The sequence below is a fragment of the Myxocyprinus asiaticus genome, chromosome 19 (genome assembly GCF_019703515.2).
Source record: "Myxocyprinus asiaticus isolate MX2 ecotype Aquarium Trade chromosome 19, UBuf_Myxa_2, whole genome shotgun sequence".
NCBI classification, from domain to species: domain Eukaryota; kingdom Metazoa; phylum Chordata; class Actinopteri; order Cypriniformes; family Catostomidae; genus Myxocyprinus; species Myxocyprinus asiaticus.
In genome coordinates, this window is record NC_059362.1 from 2,654,796 (window position 1) to 2,682,314 (window position 27,519).

The following is a 27,519-nucleotide window of genomic DNA, read 5'->3' on the forward strand; positions in this document are numbered from 1 at the left end:
ATCACACCCTGCTGACTGATTTTTATATTTGGTAGCAGTTTTTTTTTAAAACATTTTTATGTAGGGTAGAATATGGCTAGTTGTCAAACTTCCTATTCCAGTTAATATTTCTCAGGGAAGGTTTGTTTCGAAAAATCAATTCCTGTAGAAGCACATACCTTAAAGTCTCAACTCCAAAAAAGCCTTTATTGCCCAGGGAAAAAAAGATCCTATTCATTGTACAGGCGCTTAACTTTTGTAACAAACAAAACCTTTTTGACCCCAATTCCTCAATTTTAGTGATTATCTCAACATCATATAAAGGAAAAATACTGTAACACAAATGCATCAGAGAGGATATTTCTTTATTTTGAAATACTGTTCATTGCACACTACATGTAATCACTCCATGCCAAAATTACACACTGGGATTTCAAAGGGAACACAGTCAGAGAATGTGTAGTTTACTTCTATCTTGTGGCATCAGGGCGTGTAGTTAATCAAGTGTAACTTCATCTTTAACACCTTTCTGCTGCGTTCACACCACAGTTGAATATGACTTTTTCAAATCCGATCTGGGGCACATTAATATGTCTTATTATATTCATATCTGATCTGATTTTAATGTTGTTGTTGTGGCTTCAGGGTGGAATTTATGTGATTTTTATTCCAATCTAGCTCAACATTTGTCATGATTATGCACTTGATTTTACCCTTGAATCAATTTATGAATTGCACTATATGAAATATTACACAGAAAAGTGCAAAAATATATTTTAAATATATATTGATATACACTAGGTCTCAGTTGTTATTGACACTTGCACGTTAAAATGTTAATGCACAGATTTAAGACCAGAAGTTCAAAATTCTTCCAATTTGATATAATAAGATATGAAATCACATTAAATGACATAATGTTATGCTGTACATGCCAGGGTAGGTTTTTTACACATGTTGGTCAGTTTAGGAGCTCTTTAAGATCAGAGCCACATTTAAAATTTCATACGAACAACCTCACAGATTTGAGCATTCGGTGGCTTGCGTTGTGAACGTAGCGTTAGTTCATTGAGTTAGTGACTATGAATGTGTGTTTTATATTTGTTTCTGATTCCTCAAGGCCTTTCACACTTTAAAATAAAGGTTGTTCTATGGTTCGGCAAAGAACCTTCTTCTTACTCATAGGAACCTTGTTTGGCTGTAGAGGGTTCTTGAGTTGATATTTATTTTTTGGATCAGTTTACTGGTTTCTAGGTTCTTTAAAGCACTACATTGGCGATTTTCCAAAGAACTGGAGAATATGATGTTTTTGTGGAACTTCACATGGTTCTCCTGTGGTGTCAGACTGTAAAAGCCTTGTTGGTTCTATATTAATAGGATTGTTAGATTTGGTTTTCATTAAGCTGTATCATACAGTCTTTGGTTTGTTTAGATGTTTGTTTCTATTTCTCATATTCTATTAGTGATCTGGCTGTAAGTGGTACAGCTAGAGAATCAGTTAGTTCACTGAATGCTTCTGTTCTTTGCCATGTAGATTTCTTTTTTTAAAAAATTCGTAATAATAATATCTTTGATTCATTTACTGATTCACTTTGCGTACCAGGGAAATGAATCAGGTGTTTTTGTATTTGGTAGAGATGTGACTGAGTGTGTGTGTTTGTGTGTTTAGTTAGCGGGACAGGTAAGAGGTTGAACTCCTCTGAGCTCCAGGGCTTTGTTCATTTGAACATCCAGAACCTTCCCAGCTTTAGTGATCTTCATATTTCTCATGCAGCCTTTAAACGCTGTGTTTGTAGTCAGTCCAAACTGCTTCAGACCCTCTGCAACAAACACAAACAGAATTTCAGTGATGTATATAAAACCAGACAACTCATGTCCTATAACTGGGTGATTCTTCTATTAATGGATCTTTTCTTCCCTACAGGATCATTTTAATGGATCATTTTATATATATGTTTTTTAAAGATAAATTATTAGCTTTAAAGGGGTCATGACATGAGGAATCAAATTTTGCTTGATCTTTTGACATATAAGAGGTCATTGTACTATTAAAACATTAAACTGAAAACTTCCTCAATATAAACTAGCATTTATTTAAACCACGCTGCAAAAACCACTTGTTTGGAATTTGTGGAACTTGTGACATCACAAGGACCAAATACATCTTATGGCATATGACTGCCTCTTCAGCAAGACATCAACGCCTATTTTTCGTCATTGAACCCTTGGCCCCGCCCACTGGCGCTCAGTCAGTCACACAGGTGAAGAGGAGAGAGATGGCCTGTCGTGGGAGATTCATTTACACCAAAGTGGACGTACACAGGACACATTCATGTGCCTGTCTGGATTTAAATGTTTTTTTCTACATAAACTGGCACTAGATGAACGGCTTTGACCGTTATCATACATTGCGTGCCACTTGTAAAAGTCATAACTCTAAAAAGGATTCCCCATTGTGTTTCATTCAGCTGCGCTTACATGTAAACATGTAAACGGTGATGTGCGCCGTTTTAAGAGTGGTACAAGCGCAACTTTCAAAAATGCATCTCATTCTGCTGCTGCCACTGACTGGGAGAAACACATGCAGTCCTGTGTGTAAACAAACACGGGAAATGTGAGATGTGAAGACCAGCGTCTCTGCTTTGGCCTGTTGAAGCCAGTTGAAGCACCTAACATCACAGTGTATTGTATTACATTTGAGTATTCAGAACATTTCAGTGTGAATCACTTGTGAAACAGTCACAATATGATTCAAGCTTTGCAAAGGAACTGTTATTGAAAGATGGGGCAGTTAAAATTGGACTACTGGACGAAAAACCGTAAATAACCGATTTCAATCATGAATATTTTATGTCATGACTGTTTGATAGTTTATGCTGTGCTTGAGAGAACAGTTTGATATATTCAGATGAAATGTGTTGGACGTGGGTTATACGTTAATCCTGAAATTTTGTTTTATTGAGGTCTCGTGGAGTTCATTCATTTTCTTCTGATTGAGTTTCAAATATGCCTGTATTGGAAGGGCTGCATGATGTTAGCCAATTACAACAGGGGGCATTTACATTGAAGTCTTAAAGGGCCAGACACCTTCAGACAGAGGGCCAGAGACAGGGTAGAAATGTATTATATACTGTATTACTAAACTATGACTGTTTGGTGCAAAAAAACTATACTAACATTCTAAGTGGACCATAAAGCTGATGAAATGTTATATTTGCCAGAAATGGACTATTTTAGGATGTCCTCTACCCAGACTTTTTAAACTATGCGCTATAATAAATGTATAAAAAGTAGGACTGTCGATTTCATGTATAATTAATGTGTGATTAATACATACGAAAAATAATGCATTAAAAAATTAACACAATTAATCATGTCCCCAACTCGTACGGAAATTCCGTAATATATATATATTTTTTTACCATCAGAGAAATTCAAGCTTGATGTACCACCTTGATGTTTTAGTGAATCTGTGGCAGTAGGGGGCAGTCAGCGCAACTCCAACTATACAGACAACCCGCCTCGTCAAAGCAACGAGAGCATCAGCTCAGCCTTCCACAGATGATGCGCTCTTGTGTTCAAAGACAGGTGGACCGGAGATGTGTTTTTCAACGTTTTACACTACTTTTAACTTGACACCGCATCCTAAAAACACAGCGCTTTTGACTAGAGACACTGAAAACTAGTGAGATGCGACAACCAGTGTGAGATGCTCTAAAAGTATCCGTCAGATGCATGAGTACATAGACCAACAATTCCACAGACAGGATTAAGCCAATACTAGGGTTATGTTAAATGATATGAAAATGAAACTAACATAATTTTCACTTTAAAAGTCAATTTTTGTATTGTTTACTTGTCTGCTGCTACAACATATGTTTATTTTGTAATGTATTTGAATTATAATATTTATTATACCTTACATTATGTTTGTACTTATTTAGTTATTATATGTAACATTGTTTATTTGGAGGGCTCTCATTAAATATTGGTATATGCGATTAATTTGATTAATTAACTGGAAAATCATATAAATAATCTGATACATTTTTTTTTATTGATTGACAGCCCTAATAAAAAGTGTAAAAAAAAAATCATACTTTTAATAAATGTGGTATTTTATGTATTTTTTTTTATTGCTTTAGAAAAAAGCTAATACTGCTGTTTTTACCACCACAAGCTTTATAAAAAAAAATTACAATGCTCCTTGAAACAACCACACCGTCTTTTTCCAGAGCAGCCTGTATTTCTCCTGAGGTTACCTGTGGGTTTTTCTTTGTATCCCGAAAGATTCTTCTGGCAGTTGTGGCTGAAATCTTTCTTGGTCTACCTGACCTTGGCTTGGTATCAAGAGATCCCCGAATTTTCCACTTCTTAATAAGTGATTGAACAGTACTGACTGGTATTTTCAAGGCTTTGTATATCTTTTTAAATCCTTTTCCATCTTTATAAAGTTCCATTACCTTGTTACGTAGGTCTTTTGACAGATCTTTTCTGCTCCCCATGGCTCAGTATCTGGCCTGCTCAGTGCATCCACGTGAGAGCTAACAAACTCATTGACTATTTATACACAGACACTAATTGCAATTTAAAAAGCCACAGGTGTGGGAAATTAACCTTTAATTGCCATTTAAACCTGTGTGTGTCACCTTGTGTGTCTGTAACAAGGCCAAACATTCAAGGGTATGTAAACTTTTGATCAGGGCCATTTGGGTGATTTCTGTTATCATTATGATTTAAAAAGGAGCCAAACAACTATGTGATAATAAATGGTTTCATCTGACCACTATCCTTAAATAAAAGACAGTTTTTTTGCATGATCAGTCATATTTTCAAAATCAATGCCAAAATTTCACAATTTCTGCCAGGGTATGCAAACTTTTGAGCACAACTTTATATATATATATATATATATATATATATATATATATATATATATATAAATAATACATAATCTAAATGATGACACCAAATTTGAATGACGTACCAGGGTATCCTCCTACATACACAGGGTCATTTGTGTCGGCAGAAGCAGAGCGGATGTCTGGACTTGCTGCCTCAGACTTCTTGCCATCCACAATGAGCTCTAGGCGATGCTTCAGCTTGTGGGCGGAGACAGTATGCCACTGTCCATCACAAAGCCCCGCCTCCTGATCCGGCTCGTATACGGCTGTGAAGCGGCCCACTCCATTATCAACATGGAATAAAAGCTAAAAAAAAATACACACAAACATTTATACAAACATATAAACTGTACGATCTAATTCTCAATTCAAAGATACAAATATACATCTTCACACTAATTCACGTTTTCCTTTTAAATTTACTTAGTTTACTTTAGAATAATCAAAGGCTATATCATATTTACTAACAGGTGCGACTCTCAAATTGCCCTGTTCACACAAGAGTTTAAAGGAGCACCGTCAGTACTTTCTGTATAAACGAATAACTGAGGTCAAGCCCCTTTTCTGATAGCCGTGAATTACACCTGTTACAACAGTGACAGTTAGCGTGTTCACATACGCATTCTTATAACGATTATGCTTAAGAAGCTGACAACATATGTGGTCATGTAAACACATTAAACTGCGTTTCCTTATCATTGTAAGGTCATAAACGGCTTAAGAATAAACCATTCAACACAGGAAGATTTATGCCTATTACACAGATTTCGTGTTGCATGTAAACACCTTTACTGGTGTTCTTACTGGCTTATCCAATGTACAAATGTGTTGTGTACATGCCTCTTTACGGTTTGACTTCAAAAGCAGAGAATAACTCGATTATTTCAAATCTTTTTTTTTGATTTTTTAACCTTGTATGACCCCACATCCACATGCGTGGACAATGTATTTTGGCTTTGCTATATGCAACGCATAATTTAAATTAATAAAAACTGACTGAATACTGTTCACAAGACAGACTGTCATTTTAGGGTTTTGAGTCACGTGACACGACAGCATGACTTTGATTTCTGTGAAGCGCTCCTACGGACACAGAGCCAACAAAAGTGCCTCTGTAAAGAAATCTCTTTGTTTTTTTTCATTGAAACCTGTTTGGTAGTATAGAGTAGTCAATAGTTTTGTTTGATATGCCGCTTTAAAAAATCTGTTCATTTTTACGCATCAGTGTCCTGATAAACATGATGTGCACATATGTGGACACTGGCACCACATTTCCTCAAAAGTAGAAAAAAACATGTTAGTTATTTTAAATAACTTTCAACTCTAACACATCTGTGGGTCATTTCACTTCATTTTAATATACATTTTGTTATATTAAAATGTTATTATAACTGTACAATACGATTCTATTCATTAACATTAATAAGTGCATTCCTATATTTACTGTACATTTTCACATTGAGAATCAATGGGTTCATCCAAAAGCTAAAAATGTGTCTTTCAGAGGCTTTATATGGAGTTAGGATGAAAATAAGGTGCATTTCAAACTGTTCTGAGACCAGTGCAGACAGACAGCACACTGGAGGTTAAGTCATTCACTAAATAGGGAGCAAGGGAGCATCCTATATCTCTCTATGCAGTTAAGTGCATTCACTCCTAAAATCCGGTCAAAAGTTCAGTTTCAGGCTGCAGATGATGTTTGGATCACTCAACATGTTTATCAGACATGATACAATGATAATCAGTACATAGATTCAGAATTTATAATGTATCATTTTATTTTAACATGGTTGGCAGTGATTGGATGATGCTGGACATTACTTTGAATCAGAATTATTTATGTTAATTTATGATGTTATGTCTGTAACGTCTCAAAAACATGAATAATCAACACTCCTGGAAACATAATAAACATTTTGATGAAAAAAAATAAATAAATTCTATAGCTTGGTAATATTTAAACTTTCACAATTTGTAAGTCCCCTGTCCACATATGAGGATATCAATTTTTAGGAATTGTTTTGCTTTTTTGCTTGTTTATTAGGTGCTACTAGTTACAATTTGAAAAAGGGAAATGGAAAATGCACACAGCAGTCACACTCAGGTCTCAGGAGGATAAAATCCATTATGAACATACAAATTATTATATGTTTAAAACTATGGACAGATGGACACAAGTGTCATTTCCAATTGAGGTGTAATTTTCCAAATTTTGCAAAAAGTGTGAAAATATTATTTATTTGTGTATATTAAAGATTCATCAAATGTTAGCTATGAAATTAGTTTTAGCAAGACAAAGGAGTCAGTCATTTTATTTGAAAAAGGTTAAAAATGTAATTTCCAGCACAGAATTTGAGATGTGAATTTTCATGACAGAAGTGACATATATCTCCTGTGATGCATGTTCATACATACACTGTTGGACATTGTTAGTAGCCAAATACATATATATATACACTACCGGTGAAAAGTTTTGAAACACTTACTCATTCTTTATTATAATGTTTTTCACATTTTAGAATAATAGTAAAGTCATCAAAACTATGGAATAACATAAATGGAACTATGGGAATTATGTTGTGACTAAACAAAATCCAAAATAAATCAAAACTGTGTTATATTTTAGCATCTTCAAAGTAGTCACCCTTTGTCTAGAATTTTCAGACATGTACTCTTGACATTTTCTCAACCAACTTCTTGAGGTATCACCCTGGGATGCTTTTTAAACAGTATTGAAGGAGTTCCCATCTATGTTGGGCACTTATTGGCTGCTTTTCTTTATTATTTGGTCCAAGTCATCAATTTCAAAAACTTTTTTTTTTTTCATTAAATTTTAGTTTTATAATGAAATAAATTAATATGGTGGCACAATTATATTTGTGTCTACAAAACTAATTTCAAACATTTAAGCATACGCCTTCAGATCAAAAGATTTTTAAGATCATGAGAAACATTTCAGTCAAGTGTTTCAAAACCTTTGACCGGTAGTGTATATAAAAGGCTAACAAGACTTTACTTTCTAGAAATCCACAGTGCTAAAAGTGCCTGAAGTGAAAGAAACACCCTTACAAGAGTCAGTTCAGTTAAAGAAAGCAGTTGTGAGTCTTGTTAATAACCAAACTGTGTTGTGAACGTATCCGATTTTACCGAAAAACAGGTCTTATTCTGCTGCTGTGTGAACATAGCCAAAGAAAAGAGAAAAAGGGAAAACAACAGAATGTATAAATCTCTTTCATACCTTTCCATTGACGAGTTCAATACCCAGTCCGTCCATTTTCTGGCTACTGATACCAAACAGAACACCACTGTTCTGTGCGGTCCGGAACTCCAGATCCACAGATACGTCATTACCGACTCGATATGCAGCCACTGTACACCAAACATACACCTCATGTCCATTAACACATCACACAGATATGACACCAAACAACACTTTTCGCATGACTAATTGTCATTGAATCAAACCATACCGGCTTTTGCATAGCCAGTGCCATCAAAATAAGTTCCCTTTTCTGGGTTAGCAAAACAGGAGCCCACGAGGTAGCTGGATGTGGGGTTTTCCATGTCTAATGGCAGATTCAGCATCTTGAAGTTTCTGATGCAAGCGTTGATACTGTAAAGCACCTACACCAACACAGCACACACATAGAGTGATCAAAACTAGAGCTGACGATTTAACATTTTACTTTTAATGAATTATATTAAAAAAATAAAGTGTTAAAAAATATTACGCAATTAATCATGCCCCCTGACCCATATGTAAATTCTGCTATTAAAGGATGTATCCATAACAGCAATTCAAGCTTGAAGTTCATGTAAATTTGTGCTTTTACGAGGAGCATCAGCAGGGGGCAGTCAGCGCCCCTGTCTCTTTAAAGCCGTCATATAATGCATATTTTTATTTCAAACATTTCCATGAAGTCCACTTATAATTAGGGCTGTCGTGTTTAATTTAATGTATTAATTTAATGTGATAATTATTTAAAAAGTAATAAAATATATGTATTTTTCTATCATCGGAACAATTCAAGCTTGAAGTACATGTAACTTTGTGTTTTTACGAGGAGTGTCAGCAGGGGGCAGTCAGCGCGCCTCAACAAACTTTACAAGCAGCGCAGACACATAATGAGAGCCGCTCACACAGGATGCGCTCTTGACAGCTGGAAGAAACACAATAGAATGCAGGGATCTCCAAATGCCATTTAAAAAATTTAACTACTTTTAACTTGACACAGTGTCCTAAAAACACAGCGTTTCTGTCTGATGCTAAAAACAACTGCAACGCTCCAAAGGCATCCGTCTGATGCACATGTACATTGTCCGACAATTAAAAATAGCACAGACAGAATGTAAGCGTGTCCTGTGAGAACAGTACAAATTGATGGACACAACTGCAAAATGGATTGCTGTTGACTTTAGGCTTGTGAGATATGGGAGAAAAAGAAACAATATATTGACTTCTAAAGACAATTTTTATATTGTCTAATCAATGCTTTACTCATCTGCCACAATAATGCAATATATTTCAATCTGAATATCTGAATTATTATATTTATTATAGGCATAACATATTATACAGTGGCAAGAAAAGTATGTGAACCCTTTGGAATTAGCTGATTTTCTGCATTAATTGGACATAAAATGTGATCTCATCTACACTACATCAAAGCCACAAGTATAGACAAACACAATGTTCTTAAGCTAACAACACAAAAACAACTGTAATCTTTCATGTCTTTATTGAACACATCCCATTAAACATTCACAGTACTGTGGAAAATGTATGTCAACCCCTAGGCTAATGACGTCAACAAAAGCTAGCAAAAGTTGGCAAACCAATTAATGAAACAAGATTGGAGGTGTGGGTTAGAGATACTTTGACTTATAAAAAAGCACTCAAACGTTTTGAGTTTGCTATTCAAAAGACGTATCTGCTGACGTGGACCATGCCTTGCAAAAAAGAGACCTACGATCAAGAATTGTTGCTTTACATAAAGCTGGAAAGGGTTACAAAGTTGTCTTGAAGAGCTTAGATATTCATCTGTTCACAGTTAGACAAATTGTCTATAAATGGAGACGATTTAGTTCTGTGGCTACTCTCCCTAGAAGTGGTCATCCGGCCAAGATGACTCAAATGGCACACCGCAGAATGCTCAATGAGGTAAAAAAAGAACCCTAGAGTGACAGCTAAAGACTTGAAGGAATAATTGGAACTGGTTAAAACCTCTGTTCATGAGTCTACTATACGGAAAACATTAAACAGGCATGGTGTCCATGGTAGGACAACATGGTAGGACACCACGAATGAAGCTGCTGCTTTCCAAAAAAAAAAAACATTGCTGCCTGCCTGAAGTTTGCCAGAGACCACCTTGACACTCCACAACGCTACTGGGAAAATGTTTTGTGGACTGATGAATCTAAGGTTGAATTGTTTGGAAAGAGCACGCAGCACTATGTATGGTGTAAAAAGGGCACCGCATACCAACATGAAAACATCATCCCATCGGTGAAGTACGATGGAGGGAGCATCATGATTTGGGGCTGCTTTGCTGCTTCTGGGCCCGGACCGCTTGCCATCATCGAGGGAAAAATTAATTCCCAAGTTTATCAAGATATCCTACAGGATAATATCAGGGTTGCTGTGTGCCAGCTGAAGCTCAGTAGAGGTTGGGTGATGCAGCAGGACAATGATCCTAAACATTGAAGTAAATCCACTACAGAATGGCTTCAAAAAAATAAAATCCACCTTTTGGAGTGGCCCAGTCAGAGCCCAGATCTTAACCCAATAGAGATGCTGTGGAATGACTTCAAGAGAGCTGTTCACACCAGACATCCTAAGAATATGGCTGAGCTGAAGCAGTTCTGTAAGGAAGAATAGTCCAAAATTCCTTCTGAATGTTGTGCAGGTCTAATCTGCAGCTACCAGAAATACTTGGTTGAGGTTATTGCTGCCAAAGGAGGACTGACCAGTTATTAAATCCAATAACTTTTTCCACAGCACTGTGAATGTTTAATGAAATGTGTTCAATAAAGACATGGAAGATTTCATTGTCAGCACATTGTATTTGTCTCAACTTGTGACTTTGATGAAGATGAGATCACATTTTATGACCAATTAATGCAGAAAACCAGCTAATTCCAAAGGGTTCACATACTTTTTCATGCCACTGTATTTATAATTATTTGAATTATTATTTGGGGCCTTTCTCAGCAAATAGCTTAATTGTATATGTGACGGCATGTCATGTAATTAATTCAATTATACATTTTAATGAAATGACAGCCCTAATATTTATCTTTAACTGAATATGTGTAATGGTGTGTAATTGTGAGATTGACTGCTGTGTGTATGTGTATACTCACAGGCCCAATGCGTTTGGTGGTGTAATTGAGAGGTAAACCCCCCACATACAACATTCCCACAACGTCCAGGATATCTGCTTTCTTTGGGCTGACAGCATGTTTGGAGTATCGGCCATCGATGGTAAGAATTCCTCTCTGCTTCTCTCTCAACACACGGATCTGTGCACAGAAAGAGCAGCACTGAAAGCTTGCTTTTGAGTAGATTTCATTGTCTTAAAACCCTCACAGCATGTGGTGTGCTAGAACGATATTTGCTAACTAAGGCCGTTAATTAGGCATTTTTGCTGTGATCATTCTTGCAACTCATTTTAAATTTAACAGTGTTTTGAATTGTTTTGAAAGAAAAATGTAATGAGTTAATTATATTTTTTCAATTATAATGTGTAACAAAGCAAACTAAAACTGAGTAATACTACCAGAATTTACTTTGTTGTCTATTACATTTATAAGTACTCAATGAATAAATAACTATAGGCATTAAAAATCATAATTTTACTAAATCATTGCCATTAAACAAACATATTTGTTGACCACTAATCTGAATATTGTATAGGTCAGCCAGTGAAAATGTTGAAAATGTCTCAGAGGTCAAAGGCCAAAACTCTGACCTTGTGCCACTGTCCATCGTTGATGATGCGTGGCACGCTGACGGAGGTGTTCCCGCTGCCCAGATCGTAGCTCAGGTGAGCCATTCCTTCCTTCACCTGGATGGTGGCGAAGTCAGCGTGGTTTATTCTGGCCATGTAAAACACCAGACCAGAGTCTGCTTCTGTCCGCATCTCAAACTCGATGATCAACCTGCACACACACACTCATGTCTATCATATCAAAAGCAGCTTCATTGATCTCCTTTATTCCAAGGGTATTTTATATTGTAAGGACATTGTGGTCTCGCTAGTATTCATTGTTATTTGAATGTGTAGTTCAAGCACACAAACATTATTTTATGATAGACACAGAATCATACAACATTAACATGTGGACAACATCTAAAACGTAAACTCTTTTACGCATATACTTTAGAGACAAATATTAGGAAGCTCCAACCAGTCTTCAAAGGATTTGTAAACATTTGTACATCTCTAAACGTCTGCAAAAGGTTATGTTGTAGTGCTGTCAATGTGTTGATATTGTAAATTTCAGTGGCTACCCAAATGTATGGAAATGTATGTACAGTAAGGATTGGAACAAGAAGGATGACGACGATACGTTACTCTCACCTGTTTTTAACCTTTGTGTCATCAAACTCAAAGGCCATGTGACTGTTTTTGTTCAGACCAAACTGTTTAGCCAATTCCAGGACTACAGGTTCTGCCTCTGCTGCACAGGAAACCTGTGTGATTGGACAGAGCAAATGTCAATCAAATGCTAAATATTGCATAAATCTGACCCATCAAAACAATAAACACAAGATTATTTGTCAATAAACACAAAGAAAACACAGTATAGTACAGAAACTATAACAAGAGAAATGTTTGACTTTTATTTTGCAATTTGAAGTCAGTAGATGGCACCAGAGAAAAGCTTATGGAAGTATACTTGGGAATGTAATGTAAGATTCATATGAATACATACACACACAAACACACGAGCACATGTAAAGGGGTCATATCACGAGGAATCACATTTTCTATAATCTTCTGAGAAGAGCTTGATGTAATGTGAAAAGTGTTAAGTGTTTGGTATCATTGTAAAGATAACTTTTCATATTTTTTAATGATACAGATCAGGGGTTGGCAAACTTTTTGACATGGAGTGCCATTTTTTATTTTCCTGGTCAATGGATGTGTCATTTTTCTAATTTAATTGTTTATTTTTAATTACAAATGATATTATCAGTATAACAGTTTGAGAGAAAATTTTGTGCAAAACCTGATGATTATGATATAATCATGATCCTGCATGTGAATTTTCACAGAGCATCTTAAGTGCTTTAATGAAAGAAAACCTGTCCTTTTGTACAAAATGAGTTAACACAGTTAATGTCACACAAATTTGCTTATTTGATTACTGATAACGAAATTGTGAGAAATCATAAATATTTCTTTTATTATGTTATTGTAATCATGTAATCACTAGCACACAAGCAACAGCGAGAGAGGAGCAGGCTATTTTATTTATAAGAAGTTTTTCACACCTGCATTCCAATCCACATCTTGATGTAATCCTTCCTCATGATCACGCAGCGTGTTTTCATCAGCTGAATGGGAGACTAAACACTATTAAAGTGTGACGAGACTTGGGCAAGCCATTCGTGCATCACAAGTCGATCAACTCTTTAGCCATTTTTGGTGAATCGCACCTGCAAAATCCTAAAACTTTATTTCCTTTATAAACTTTATAAAGAATTTTGAACCCTACAATGTGGGTTTATTTTTTCTCTTTGAGTGTGAGCATGGTTTAAGGAGGGTGTACCTGTATGCTGGGTTGGAAATCTCAAGGATTAATAGCGGTGTTTTCATTATTACATCACATGTTCTGAAAGCAAAAAGAAACAAATGAAACACGGAATGTAGGCTGTCATCCGCGCAGTCTGACCGAATCAACCAATAGTGAAGCGCTGCCGGCTTGTGATGTGCAAATGGCTTGCACGTGCAGCACGGGTTTGTTGGGTATACTGCAGTCTCGTCACATTTTAACTTTTTGTGTAGCCTCCCATTCAGCTCATGAAACACGCTGTGTGATCATGAGGAAGAATTACATCAAGATGTATATTAAAATGCAGGTGCAGAATTTCATATGAATAAAATAGTCTACTCCTCTCTCGCCGTTGCAGGCGCGCCAGTGATTACCCTTCTGCGTGCAATGCTAGCACTCGTGCCACAGGTTGCTGACCCCTGATATAGATTATGATACATTCAGAGACTCTTAGCCTACGAAAGTGCAAACTAAATAAATAAATTGAGCAATAAAATATTTTTTTATTTTACTTGACATTATACACTGATCAGCCACAACACCACTGACAGGTAAAGTGAATAACATTTATTATCTCGTTACAATGGCACCTGTCACGGGGTGAGATATATTAGGCAGCAAGTGAACAGTCAGTTCTTCAATTTCAAGTGTTGGAAGCAGGAAAAATGGGCAAGCGTAAGGATCTGAATGACTTTGACAAGGGCCAAATTGTGATGGCTACACGACTGGGTTAGAGCACCTCCAAAACGGCAGGTTTTGCAGTGTATGCAGTGGTACTAACCATGCAGTGGTTAGTACCTACCAAAAGCAATCGAAAGTTATAGCATTACAAAAATAATTTATCATAGTGTCCAAAACGTCTCCATGTGTCCAAAAGCCTCTCCAAACAAATAAAGCATAATAACTGTACATAAGAACTAATTACACATGCAAACTGTGTCATGAACTTGGCGCCATCTCCTGGTGGCCATATGTAACATTGTGCATTGTGCATCATGTGGATTATTGTGTGTTTGTGCATGTGCTGGTGTGAGTAAAGCAGTTAATACCATTGGTTCTTTGACTTTTGAGGGCGAGTCAGGGATGGGGATGACCTCTGCAAGAGGCGTGGCCTAAGAGCAGCAGAGTGACAACAGCAGACAGAGAGACAATGAAGCCGCTTAAAGACATTAGAACTCAGGTAAAGTACTGCAGGTAAAGCTTTTACAAACATCACACAAACTACAGAGAAATATAGTGTCATTTGTCAGTCATAATCAGAGCATGAAGCATTATAGTGTACTAAATACAAATAAAAGTAAAAAGAAAAGAAACATGGTCCTGGACAGATTTAGACACTGACTAAAAACTGTTCAATAGTCAATTTCTATTACCAAGGTAGTGTAGTACAAGACTGTACATGCACTACTCAGTATCCTCAGTTAGCCACACAAACACAGGCTGTATCTAAACAGTAATCTGCCTACCTAGACAGTATTTATAGGCATCATGCTGCTGAGATGGAGCCTATCTCAAATTGTAGGTAGCAAAATTGTGCTACCTTTTAAAATACCTCATTTTGGCTCAAGTTCAAGGTTGTGACGAGCTTGGTGAAATTCCCATCTAAAGATGGGTTCACATCAAATGTGTTTAAATCATTGAATTGTTGGTCACTAGTATCCAACTGTATAAGGTGGCAGATCACGTGAGCTTCACTGTCTGCTCTCCCATTGGTAGTTGCCACACAGCATCACTGCTCAATTTTGCTGTATCACCAACGGTCGCTGTCACCAGTATTAATCTCATCAATTAAAAGACAGCCTATTTATGTGACATTAATCACTATTAGTGCCCGACTGATTTATTGCCTGTGAAAGGCTATATTATCCTTTCACAGATATATCGGTATCGGCGTATATGTTTTCCGATATGCACAGATATGAAAACTTTTTTTTCAGAACATATAATGCAGAAAACAATGCCTGGGGTGATTTAGAATTGGTGTCATAATATAGTTTATCCAGCAGAGCGTGCAGAGCTGAGCTGATGGTGGTTCTGCAGACAATGCGGAGTTAAGCAGTGCGGTGTTAAGTGGTGTCTTCACGGTAAGTTGCTAACTAGTTTGTGAAATACATACTGGAAAGTTAATAAACAATGGCCCCATAATTTTCCCTTTTCAATATATAACTAATATAACGTTAACCCTGTCCCAGACAACCATGTCACTCATGTTTATCACATCTGTTTGCTGTTAGCCAGCTATAGTTTCTCAGGGCATTTTTTCGCATCTCAGCAGACAACAGTGCGGTGGTGGATTGTGACTGTTGAGTGTTGATTTCATGCTACGTTGTTACCTAGTTGGTGAGATGCAATGCTGGAAAGTAAATAAACAATGTCCATCTTTTACTCTCCTTGACAATGAGCTTATAGCTAACTAGCTAACCATGTAGCTACTTTCATAGCTTGTCAGCTGAGTGGAAGCTAATGTGTAACCATGTATTCACCAAACTGTTTTGTTCAGAATTCACAGTTTGGTACCCCCTTTAACTGAACAATTGCAGTCGTTGCATTTACAAAATATAATATTTAAAAGTGTGGTTTTCCATTTTAATCTATTCTTTATTTAAATGGTCAGCCATTGACTGATACTAAACATACAGTACTGATGTTTATTTAGCTATAATTTTAATTTATTTTTTATTTAAATGATCAGCAACTGACTGATACTGAACATACAGTACTGATGTTTATTTAGCTATTTATTTTATAAATAAATTCTGTTCATTTCTAGAATTTCTTGACAATGTATAATAATAATGTCAAATATTCTTTGACAAATATATTTAAGAAAGCAGCCTCCTGAGTACCTTTGCATAGTCATATCGATGCAAAATCAGTGCACAATCCAAATAGAAAAGGTCTGTTTTCATTCCAGCTCAAAATTTTAATATATCGGCTACCATATCGGTAATCTGCAATTTTTCCCCCTCTTATATCAGTATCGTATCGGTCTCAAAAATCCCATATAGGTCGGGCTCTAATCTCTATATCCACAACATAAACATCATACTACAACTTACATCTGCACAGACAATGAAGACAATGAAATTGAACTAAGATACACACTAGTCAGAATGAGTAACTTGCGTTGTGAATATGCCGTTTGCCACTACAAATTAAATTAATTTTGTACCTGTGTGAATCAATTTCCAATCTATAATAAAAAGTAGAAACAAACCATAATCCTATTTTTACATACAGTGACCTAAAAAGTATCTGGACTCTTAAGCCATGCCTAAAAATGTTTGAATGTCATTGCATTGGATAACAAGATACTATATCAAAGGAAGTGTTATCTGCAAACAAATGATGTCAGAGCTTTTCTCAGAACTAACAGTTTTCTGAGCCATTTTTACTCAATGACTTTTAATAAACTGGTGTCAATGTGATTTTTAGTGAATGTATGAAGTCAGTTCCCTTCAAGTGCACACGTATCCTGGCAGAGTAACCAGTGGTGTAGTTCAGCACATTCACTGTCCAAACTCTTTTTGTCTGCATTTTGAACAGTATCATTTTAGCATTTAAAACCTAAGAAACATCTTTTAGTGAAATATTTCGCTTGAAAAGTGTGATAGTGCTATCTTTCTTTACAAATGAAAGTGTGACTTTAGTTTCCAAACACTTTTTCAGGGTGCAGCACATTAAAAAGCACCTGAAGGAGAGATTGGCAGAGGTGCTAATGTTGTTAGCGTTAGCTGCCAAACAGAATCTGTGATAAAAGAGGCAAGCAGCACATAAACTACAGCAGCACAGCTAGAATAGATCTTTCTCTCTCTATCAATCTCTCTATAACCCTTGTCTTCACCTCATCTTTGAGGCTAATGGCCTGGAAAACTGCTCCATATTTTACTGCAGCCCTTGTGCTCTCTTTCTCTCTCACTTCCTTGATCCTCTTTTCTCTCTGCCCTTCAATCCATTTCCTATTATTCTTTTTCTAAATCTAATGTAGTCATCGGTTTTATCCTAAATATTGTGCGAGTGTCAAATTAGCACATCCCATATCGAAGTGCTTTCAAAATAGTATGTCAAAGGTGTCCTAGTGGTGTGCTATTGCCGGTGAATTTTCAAAGTGATGCTTGCATGCTTTTTTGGCAGATATTGCCCACAACCCCTTTGCACGACTTTTTTCAGTAGTAGAAAAGTGCAGAGCAATGCCGGGCCAGAGCTGCCACAGCAGATTATAAATGTATTAACTAAAAAGAAAAGAAGCTTAAACTTGCCTAAGATGGTTTGGTGGTCTTAGCTGGTCTACAAGCCTGGTCAAGCCAGTCTGTTTTGCTGGTTTAAGAGGTTTTTTTGAACACTTGTCAGCTGGTCAGGCTGGAAGACCAGCTGGTCAACTAACTAAACCAGCTTAACACCAGTTTGGGTAGGCTGGAAAATCAGCTAGACCGTCTTAAACCAGCCAAGACCAGAAAACAATCTTTTAGCAGGGCTAAAAGTGAAGCAAAAGTGAATTAGAAAGTAATGAATGTACTGTATTACCCTGCTGAAAAAAAAAAAAAAAAAAAAAAAAAAAAAACAGCTTAAACCAGTCTAGGGTGACTTGATGTTCTTAGCTGGCCTATTAGCCTAGTCAGGCAATCAGCTGGTCACTTGTCAACTGGTCAGGCTGGAAGACCAGCTGGCCAACCAACTGAACCAGTTAAACATCAGCTTGGCTAGGCTGGGAGACCATAATAAACCAGCTAAGACCAGCAAACTATCGTAGGCTGGTTTAAGATGATTTACAGCAGGTGTAAAAGTGAAGTAAAAATGAAAAAGACATGAATGTCTTACCCTTTATGTTGTTAGGTTTCGCACCCATCACCACATAAAGAATAAATGTTAGTGCAAAATATAAGTATGTAAATTGTAGCCTGTGTTAAACTGTCAGATGGCACTCTCTACCCACAATGCCCCTGTCAGGACGTACAGTGGAGGATGGTGGTGGCTTAGCTGGTTCTGGTGTGAGCGCTGGTTTGGGTGAAGCCTCTTCCTCTTCCTCCTTTTCTTCTTCAGGAATCTCAGGTGGGGGAGGGGGCGGAGCCAAGTCAGGGCACTGACCAATCTCTGCGTTCTCAAAGGCAACGGGTTGGGAGAAATCCACGGGGCTGTTTCATCGACAGACACAAGACATAGTCGTATGTGAGGGAACGATGACATAACGTGACTCCAATCAGGTGAATAATGAACACGCTTATAAGCAAGGACAGACTCATTTAAATTAGTCTGGTAGAGGGCAATGGGGTTCACTCTAGTGGAAAAGACACACAGCCCACTGACAGAGATTCATGCTCCTCATTAGAGCAAGAAAAACTGTGATTATTAATATCATACAGCATTTAGCTTATGACTGCAACTCAAAACTGCACTGGAAGGAAAACAAGACCTTTAATATAGTGCCACGGGAGGCTTGTGAAAAAATGGGTCAGTGTTTACACCAGTCGCTGGTGTTTTCTCTGTGTGTAAACCACTGGAAGAGTCAGTGTAGTACAATGGAATTGTGACATATTACAGTGAGTAGTGTACATTTATCTTGAGCAGTTAAAGGTGACCTCTAATTGCTTGTAAGAGTTGCTAATGTCTTTGCCATGAGCTTATCTGTATGACAGAGCGGTCACTTACTAACATTACTTTCAGGAAAAACTTATGGCTAAGACAGAACAAAACTTGCTTTACGAACAAGAGGACACATAAGGAATGCTTAACCAATGTTTAGTTAAATCAACAGAATGGTTCAATATCTGCAGCTAATAACATTACAAAATCATTGTCAAAAAATACATTTTGAATCCTTTTTCTTAGACTACAGTATTTCTAAATAAGGTTCCAGTTAAAGCCAGAAGCTTTAAGCTTTGTTCCACAGTTACTTTAAGTCCAACAAAGAAATTTTGGTCCCACTTTATATTAAGTAATCTTAAACTACTCTGTACTAACATTAAAATACCTACAATACAACAGTGGCAGATTTGGTATCTTGCCGGGGGCGGCACGGGTGTGGGAGGTTAGTGCTGGACGGGGTTCGCACAGGGCACCATACAAGCTAGAACCGCCACTGCAACACAATGTACTTATAGTTTAGCTAAATGTTATTCTGCAAAATTCTCACAAGATTCACATTTGCTGCTACTGAGGTTGAGGTATGGGAAAGGTTAGGGTTTAGGGTAATGGGGCAGTCACACTGGGCTTTGAGCACACACATTTTTTCGGACAATGCACGGAACCAGGATATGATGTCACTCGGGAGGGCTTCTGGTGGAAGTAAATAATATATCACAAATAACAAATAATATTATATTAAAAAATTAAAATATATTATCTACTCACTTTCCTGCAGCAATAAAACTCGCAGCTTTGATATATGTATCCTTTGAATTGAGCCAAGAGGTCAGCGTGTGACATTTCGATCTTCTGTTGGTCACGGGTCCTCTCATCATACAAATTCACGGCACAAATTCACTTTCATGTCTTTATTGAACACATCCCATTACACATTCACAAGCAAGTGAACCCCTAGGCTAATAACGTCAGCAAAAGCTAATTAGACTCAGGAGTTGGCAAACCTGGCATCCAATTAATGAAACAAGATTTTCTATTCACAAGAAGCATCATCTGACGTGTACCATGCCTAGCAAAAAAGAGGTTTCAGAAGACCTACAGTCAATAACTGTTGCTTTGCATAAAGCTGGAAAGTGTTACAAAGTTATCTCGAAGAGCTTAGATATTTATCTGTCCACAGTTAGACATATTGTCTAAAAATTGAGATGATTTAGTACTATGGCTACTCTCCCTAGAAGTGTCCGTCCAGCCAAGATGACTCAAAGGCACACCGCAGAATGCTCCATGAGGTAAAAAAGAACCCTAGAGTGACAGCTAAAGACTTGAAGGAATCATTAGAACTGGTTAAAATCTCTGTTCATGTGTCTACTATACGGAAAACATTAAACAGGCATGGTATCCATGACAGGACACCACAAAGGAAGATGCTGTTTTCCAACAAAAACATTTCTGTGCACCTGAAGTTTGCCAAAAACAACCTTGACACTCCACAATGCTACTGGGAAAATGTTTTGTGGACTGATGAAACTAAGGTTGAATTGTTTGGGAAGAACACACAGAACTATGTATTAGGGGAGCCACGGTTCGATAAGCATTTGCTCCGCGGTTCATCTCTAGTTTAATAACGCATCTGGATCATACAGTTTGGCGAAGAAAATAAAGCCCCAAACAGACATGCGCAGTTGTAACCTCCGCTAATGCACCTGTATGGCTCTGTAGATGGACACACTCCACCTGTTTCATGTGGGTCAACTTTCTACAGAGAGAAGCTGTCCTATTAACTGTAAGTATGTTAAATCAGTTTATGACATCACAGTTCTGTATGCGTTAGTTAGCAAAATAGCAAGTGGAGAAAACAAGCTCCTGCGTCATTTAAGTCTCCTGTCTGGGAACTTTTTCTTTATGCAGTCATTTACAACAGTGATGGTCAAAAAACATTTACAAAACAGGCAGTGTTTGCAGACATTGCTTGACGTGAGTGCTGTATGCTGGTAATACATCGATATTTGATTAGCTATTTACGCCGACATCTCCCGAGGATTCATAGCGCGTGGTGCGCACAGAGCCGCAGGTGAGCCAGAAACTGCACACAGACACACTCCCTTCAGTCTTTAAGCAGGCACTCTGTGCTAGTTTGGACAGACATGAAGCAAGAACTAAAGCGCTTGGGGTGTTCATAGCCAAAGTTATGTTGCCCTTACTCCATTGATAAAGATGTGGGATTTCCACGTATGTTTAAAATACTCAAGTCACGTTACAACATCCATTCTCGTATTCATTTTAATAGCAAGTTTATTTCTTCTATAGTGATAGTGATTCTGAATGTTGAATATACATTGAGTTTGAAATGCACTTTATGATATGCATGTAACGTAATAATGCAGGTATTAATTTAAAATGTTGAGTTAGTAACTAGTGAAAGGTTTTTTTTTTTTTAGTTAAGGACCCTAACGAAAATTAACCATGGTTTTACTATAGTAATATTGTAGTAACCATGACTGTAATAACAAGGACTGTTGTCCCCATGGTTTTCTTAGCAGAAATCATGGTTTTGATAGAATTAACCATGGTTTTATGTAGTAATACTGAAGTAGCCATATAGTAACCATGGTTTTACTACAATAATATTGTAGTAGCCATGACTGAAGTAACAATGACTGCTGTCACCATTGTTTTCTTGGCAGAAATCACAGTTTTGATACAATTAACCATTGTTTTACAACAGTAATACTGTAGTTTCCATATAGTAACCTTGATGTTACTATAGAATTGTAACCATGACAGTGTTAATTTTGTGGTTACTATGATTTTACTACAAATACAATGTTTAAACTGTGGTTACTGTAGTAAAACCATGGTGATTTGTAGTGAGGGACTGTCTGTTACCAAACAGAATATTTTTACTTTGGATTTGCAGTAATATTGTTTTCCCCTTAACATAACAAATACTGAACCGTACTGTAATCGTAACCCTAAAACCGTGATACAAACTGAACTGTGAGAAATGTTAACCGTTACACCCCTACTATGTATGGCGTAAAAAGGGCACCACATACCAACATGAAAACATCATCCCATCAGTGAAGTACGATGGAGGGAGCATCATGATTTAGGGCAACTTTGCTGCTTCGGGGCCTGGACCGCTTGCCATCATCAAGGAAAAAATGAATTCCAGAGTTTATAAAGATATCCTATAGGATGTAAGGGTGGCTGTGCATCAGATGAAGCTCAGTAGAAGTTGGGTGATGCAGCAGGACAATGACCCTAAACATTGAAGTAAATCCACTACAGAATGGCTTCAAATAAAGAAAATCCACCTTTTGCAGTGGCCCAGTCAGAACCCAGACCTTCACCCAATAGAGATGCTGTGGAATGACCTCAAGAGAGCCGTTCACACCAGACATCCTAAGAATATGGCTGAGCTGAAGAAGTTCTGTAAGGAAGAATGGTCCAAAATTCCTTCTGAACATTGTGCAGGTCTAATCCGCAGCTACCAGAAATACTTGGTTGAGGTTATTGCTGCCAAATGGAGGATTGACCAGTTATTAAATCCAATAACTTTTTCCACAGCACTGTGAATGTTTAATGGGATGTGTTCAATAAAGACATGAAAGATTATAATTGTTTGTGTGTTGTTAGCTTAAGCACATTGTGTTTGTCTATACTTGTGACTTTAATGAAGATGAGATCACATTTTATGACCAATTAATGCAGAAAACCAGCTAATTCCAAAGGGTTCACATACTTTTTCTTGCCACTGTAAATGCAAGTACTTTAAATGTAAGTACAGTGCACATGTATGTACATAATAAGTACATTGTATCAAATGCTTAAGTACATGGTAGTTAAAGACACCTAAAATAAAGTGGGTCTAACCTTTTTTATTTTCTAGTTCTATAGAAATATATGTACTGGAGCTTTAAAAAAAAAAAAAAAAACAGAAACCATTCCACTGATCTGAAGAACCTATAAAGAAACATCAAGAACTTTTTTCATCTCCAAAGATCAACACAGTTATTGCTATTCTTGCTAGGTTCTCTGCTGAACTATTGAAAAACCTTTATTTTGTAAGAGTGTTGCGAGGTAATGACAGATGAATAATGAGTTTTGTAGAGCAGACATACACAGTGTTGACCAGAAGGTTCCAGATGCAGCCTTCAAACGGCACGTTGGGCCGCTGCAGACCTGTTTCTATGTCAACTGGAATTCCACCGATGAAGAGACGGTGGATGCTCATGGGAAGATCGCTGGGTAATGCCTGCTGCATCAGCGGTTCTTCATCCACCTGCACAGTGAAAGATCTACACAAACACATTTTTTCAGTTCAAAACAGATGTGACTCGGCCAAGTGTCCTTGTAAATGTATCTGGTTGTTCAAGCCACATATGTAAACATGTTTGGGAGCTTAAAAGCCCTATTTGAATGGGATTAGCTTTTGGGAGATATGTCGGTGAAGCAATTGTTACTGTGGATGTCTGTAATGCTCTCATGTACATTCAGTTCGCATGGGATAAGCAATTTGTGTAGAAATTGCCAAGATGGGTGTGTCTACTGATTTACACACTGCCGTCACACGTATCTCACCCACCAGAAAATGTATTTAGCTGTGCTGATTAATTATGCAGAAAATATTAAACATGAGCATATACTGTATCTGGGATTATTAGGAGAAACCGATTGGTGTATCTGGCAAAACTACAACAGAACTGGTAACAATAGTGAGCCTGTAATCCTATTATATTACACTCTTGAATTAAAAAGATGGACAATCTGTTCATTTTATATCTGTTTTAGTACCGTCGATTTAAAGTGTTAATTCAGTGTGATTAATTAAAAAAAATAAAAAATAAATGCACTTAATCAAGCCCCCGGACGGTAATAAGGAATTTTTCTACCATCGGAGCAATTCAAGCTTGAAGTAGCACCTTTATGTTTTAGTGAGTCTCAGTAAGCACAACTCCAGCTGTACAGACAACAAACACACTTACTGACAGCAGACACACAAGATGACGATGCTTTCTTGCATTCAAACACAGCTGGACAGAGTGCAACTCCAAATTCATGGGTCTCCAGTTTTAAACTATATTAAACTTGACACAGCTTTAACTTGAATGACGTGACACAACCAAAGTGAGATGCCCCAAAAGCATCTGTCTGAAGTATTGTGTACATTATGGATGTGCCCGATGTCGAATACCTTATTCGGAAAGGCACGGATAAGGACTTTAAAATGAATAACGGATTCATCCGAATAATATAAAAAATATTTGTTTGACTGATTATCCAAAAAGCACAAGGATAAAGCGACATTTTAAATAAACATATACAAAATTACAACGAATTTATGAATCTACAAATTCAGCTTCATCTGGTAAGAAAAAAAAAGAATGAAATAATATTTTTTTTAAATAATAATTGTCTATTATTATTATTATTATTATTATTAGGCTATTATTATGAAAAGGCATATACAAAGCATATTTTATTCATAGAAACTATAAATGTAAGAGTAATACTTAAAAATGGGCATTTCATTTAGTTTTGATGCACTTACGGTTTAAGTCCCACCCACACCTGGTTCTATCCGAATACAGAGACAGATACAGATAATTTTGTCCTATGAACAAATACAGATACAAATAGAGATAATGGCTCCACTGCACACCCCTAGTGTACATTGACACATCCTTAGAAAAGCCCTTATAATAAGTCTACTTTGGATAGATTGACAAATTCAATTGTAAAATGGATTGCTGTGAAATGTTTAATGATACGGAAAGAAACAATATATTGACTTCTAAAGCCACTTTTTATATTGTCTAAGCAATGATCTACTTGTCTGCCACAATTATTTAATGTATTTTAATTATCTGAATTATTTTATTTATTGTATATTAAATGTGTAATTATTTATTATATTATTATTAATACATAAATATTATGAATATATATTTTTAATTTATATATATATATATATATATATATATACCTATCAGCCACAACATTAAAACCACCTGCCTAATATTGTGTAGGTCCCCCTCGTGCCGCCAAAACAGTGCCAACCCGCATCTCAGAATAGCATTCAGAGATGATATTCTTCTCACCACAATTGTACAGAGTGGTTATCTGAGTTACCGCAGACTTTGTCAGTTCGAACCAGTCTGGCTATTCTCTGTTGACCTCTCTCATCAACAAGGTGTTTCCATCCACAGAACTGCCACTCACTGGATGTTTTTTGTTTTTGCCACCATTCTGAGTAAATTCTAGAGACTGTTGTGTGTGAAAATCCCAGGAGATCAGCAGTTACAGAAATACTCAAACAAGCCCATCTGGCACCAACAATCATCCATGCGATTATCTAATCAGCCAATTGTGTAGCAGCAGTGCAGTGCATAAAATCATGCAGATACGTGTCAGGAGCTTCAGTTAATGTTCACATCATCCATCAGAATGGGGAAAAATGTGACCTCAGTGACTTGGAGTGTGGCATGATTGTTGGTGCCAGGTGGGCTGGTTTGAGTGCCTCTGGTAATAAACCAAAAGTTTTTTCATTGAAACCTGTTTGGCTGTAAAGAGTAATGTCTCTAGTTTTGTTTGATATGCCACTTTAAGAAAATGCATTCATTTTTCATGCGTCAGTGCGTTGATAAACATGATGTCCACATACGTGGATTTTGGGACCTTATTCCCTCAAAAGTTGAAAAAGAATTTAGTTATTATTAAAAACTTTCAACATTAACACATCTGCGGGTCATTTCGCTTCATTTTAATATACATTTTATTATATGTTATTTTGTTATCACTGTACAATACAGTTTAGTAAACGCATTCCTATATTTACTGTGCATTTTCACATTGAGGATCAATGGGTTCATCCAAAAGCTGAACAAGAGTCTTTCAGAGGCTTTATACACTCTTAGAAAAAAAGGTTCTTTGGGGTTCTATATAAAACCCTTTGTGCCAAAAAGGTTCTATTTATAAAGATTTACAGAAAAAAAGAACACTTTTTGCACAAAAGGGTTCTTTGGGTTGACAATTGCTTAATGTGAGTATGTATGTATGTATGTACAGTTGTGCTCAAAAGTATGCACACCCTTGGAGAATTGGTAATATTTGTACCATTTTTAAAGAAAACATGAGTGAGCAGGCAAAACACATTTCTTTTATTTCTTATGGGATTCATATTCAACTGTAGGTTATAACAGAATGGCACAATCATAAAACAAAACATGGCAACAAAGAAAAAAAAAATGAAATGACCCCTGTTCAAAAGTCTACATACCCTTAGTTCTTAATACTGTGTATTGCCCCCTTTAGCGTCAATGACAGCGTGCAGTCTTTTGTAATAGTTGTCTATGAGGCCCCAAATTCTTGCAGGTGGTATAGCTGCCCATTCGTCTTGGCAAAATGCCTCCAGGTCATGCAAAGTCTTTGGTCGTCTTGCATGAACCACACCTTTGAGATCTCCCCAGAGTGGCTCGATTATATTAAGGTCAGGAGACTGTGATGGCCACTCCAGAACCTTCATCTGTTTCTGCAGTAACCACTGGTGGGTCAACTTGGTCTTGTGCTTAGGGTCATTGTCATGCTGGAAAGTCCAAGTGCGTCCCATGCGCAGCTTTCGTGCAGAAGAATGCAAATTGTCTGCCAGTATTTTCTGATAACATGCAGCATTCATCTTGCCATCAATTTTCACAAGATTCCCCATGCCTTTAGAGCTCACACACCCCCAAAACATCAGTGAGCCACCACCATGCTTCACAGTGGGGATGGTATTCTTTTCACTATAGGCCTTGTTGACCCCTCACCAAACATAGCGCTTATGGTTGTGACCATAAAGTTCTATTTTGGTCTCGTCACTCCAAATTACAGTGTGACAGAAGCTGTGAGGCGTGTCAAGGTGTTGTTGGGCATATTGTAACTGGGCTTTTTTGTGGCATTGCTGCAGTAAAGGCTTATTTCTGGCAGCTCGACCATGCAGCTCATTTTTGTTCAAGTATCGTCGTATTGTGCTCCTTGAAACAGCCACACAGTCTTTTTCCAGAGCAGCCTGTATTTCTCCTGAGGTACATCTTTCTTGGTCTACCTGACCTTGGCTTGGTATCAAGAGATCCCCGAATTTTCCACTTCTTAATAAGTGATTGAACAGTACTGACTGGCATTTTCAAGGCTTTGGATATCTTTTTATATCCTTTTCCATCTTTATAAAGTTTCGTTACCTTGTTACGCAGGTCTTTTGACAGTTCTTTTCTGCTCCCCATGGCTCAGTATCTAG

General features: G+C 37.1%; 1 protein-coding gene across 1 annotated transcript in view; it reads right to left on the reverse strand.

The window, feature by feature from the left end:
• Positions 1-327: 327 nt before the first annotated feature.
• The window catches only part of lama2 (laminin, alpha 2), a 455,317-nt gene continuing 428,125 nt past the window's right edge, over positions 328-27,519 (reverse strand). The window contains exons 55-64 of the mRNA XM_051644922.1: positions 23,369-23,545; positions 18,619-18,796; positions 14,714-14,776; positions 12,467-12,579; positions 11,855-12,044; positions 11,247-11,405; positions 8,354-8,507; positions 8,122-8,252; positions 4,967-5,189; positions 328-1,799 (exon numbers count right to left, since the gene is read on the reverse strand). Of these exons, the coding sequence (XP_051500882.1) occupies positions 1,645-1,799; positions 4,967-5,189; positions 8,122-8,252; positions 8,354-8,507; positions 11,247-11,405; positions 11,855-12,044; positions 12,467-12,579; positions 14,714-14,776; positions 18,619-18,796; positions 23,369-23,545 (1,543 nt within the window). The 3' untranslated portion in view covers positions 328-1,644. The remainder of the gene's footprint in view (positions 1,800-4,966; positions 5,190-8,121; positions 8,253-8,353; positions 8,508-11,246; positions 11,406-11,854; positions 12,045-12,466; positions 12,580-14,713; positions 14,777-18,618; positions 18,797-23,368; positions 23,546-27,519) is intronic.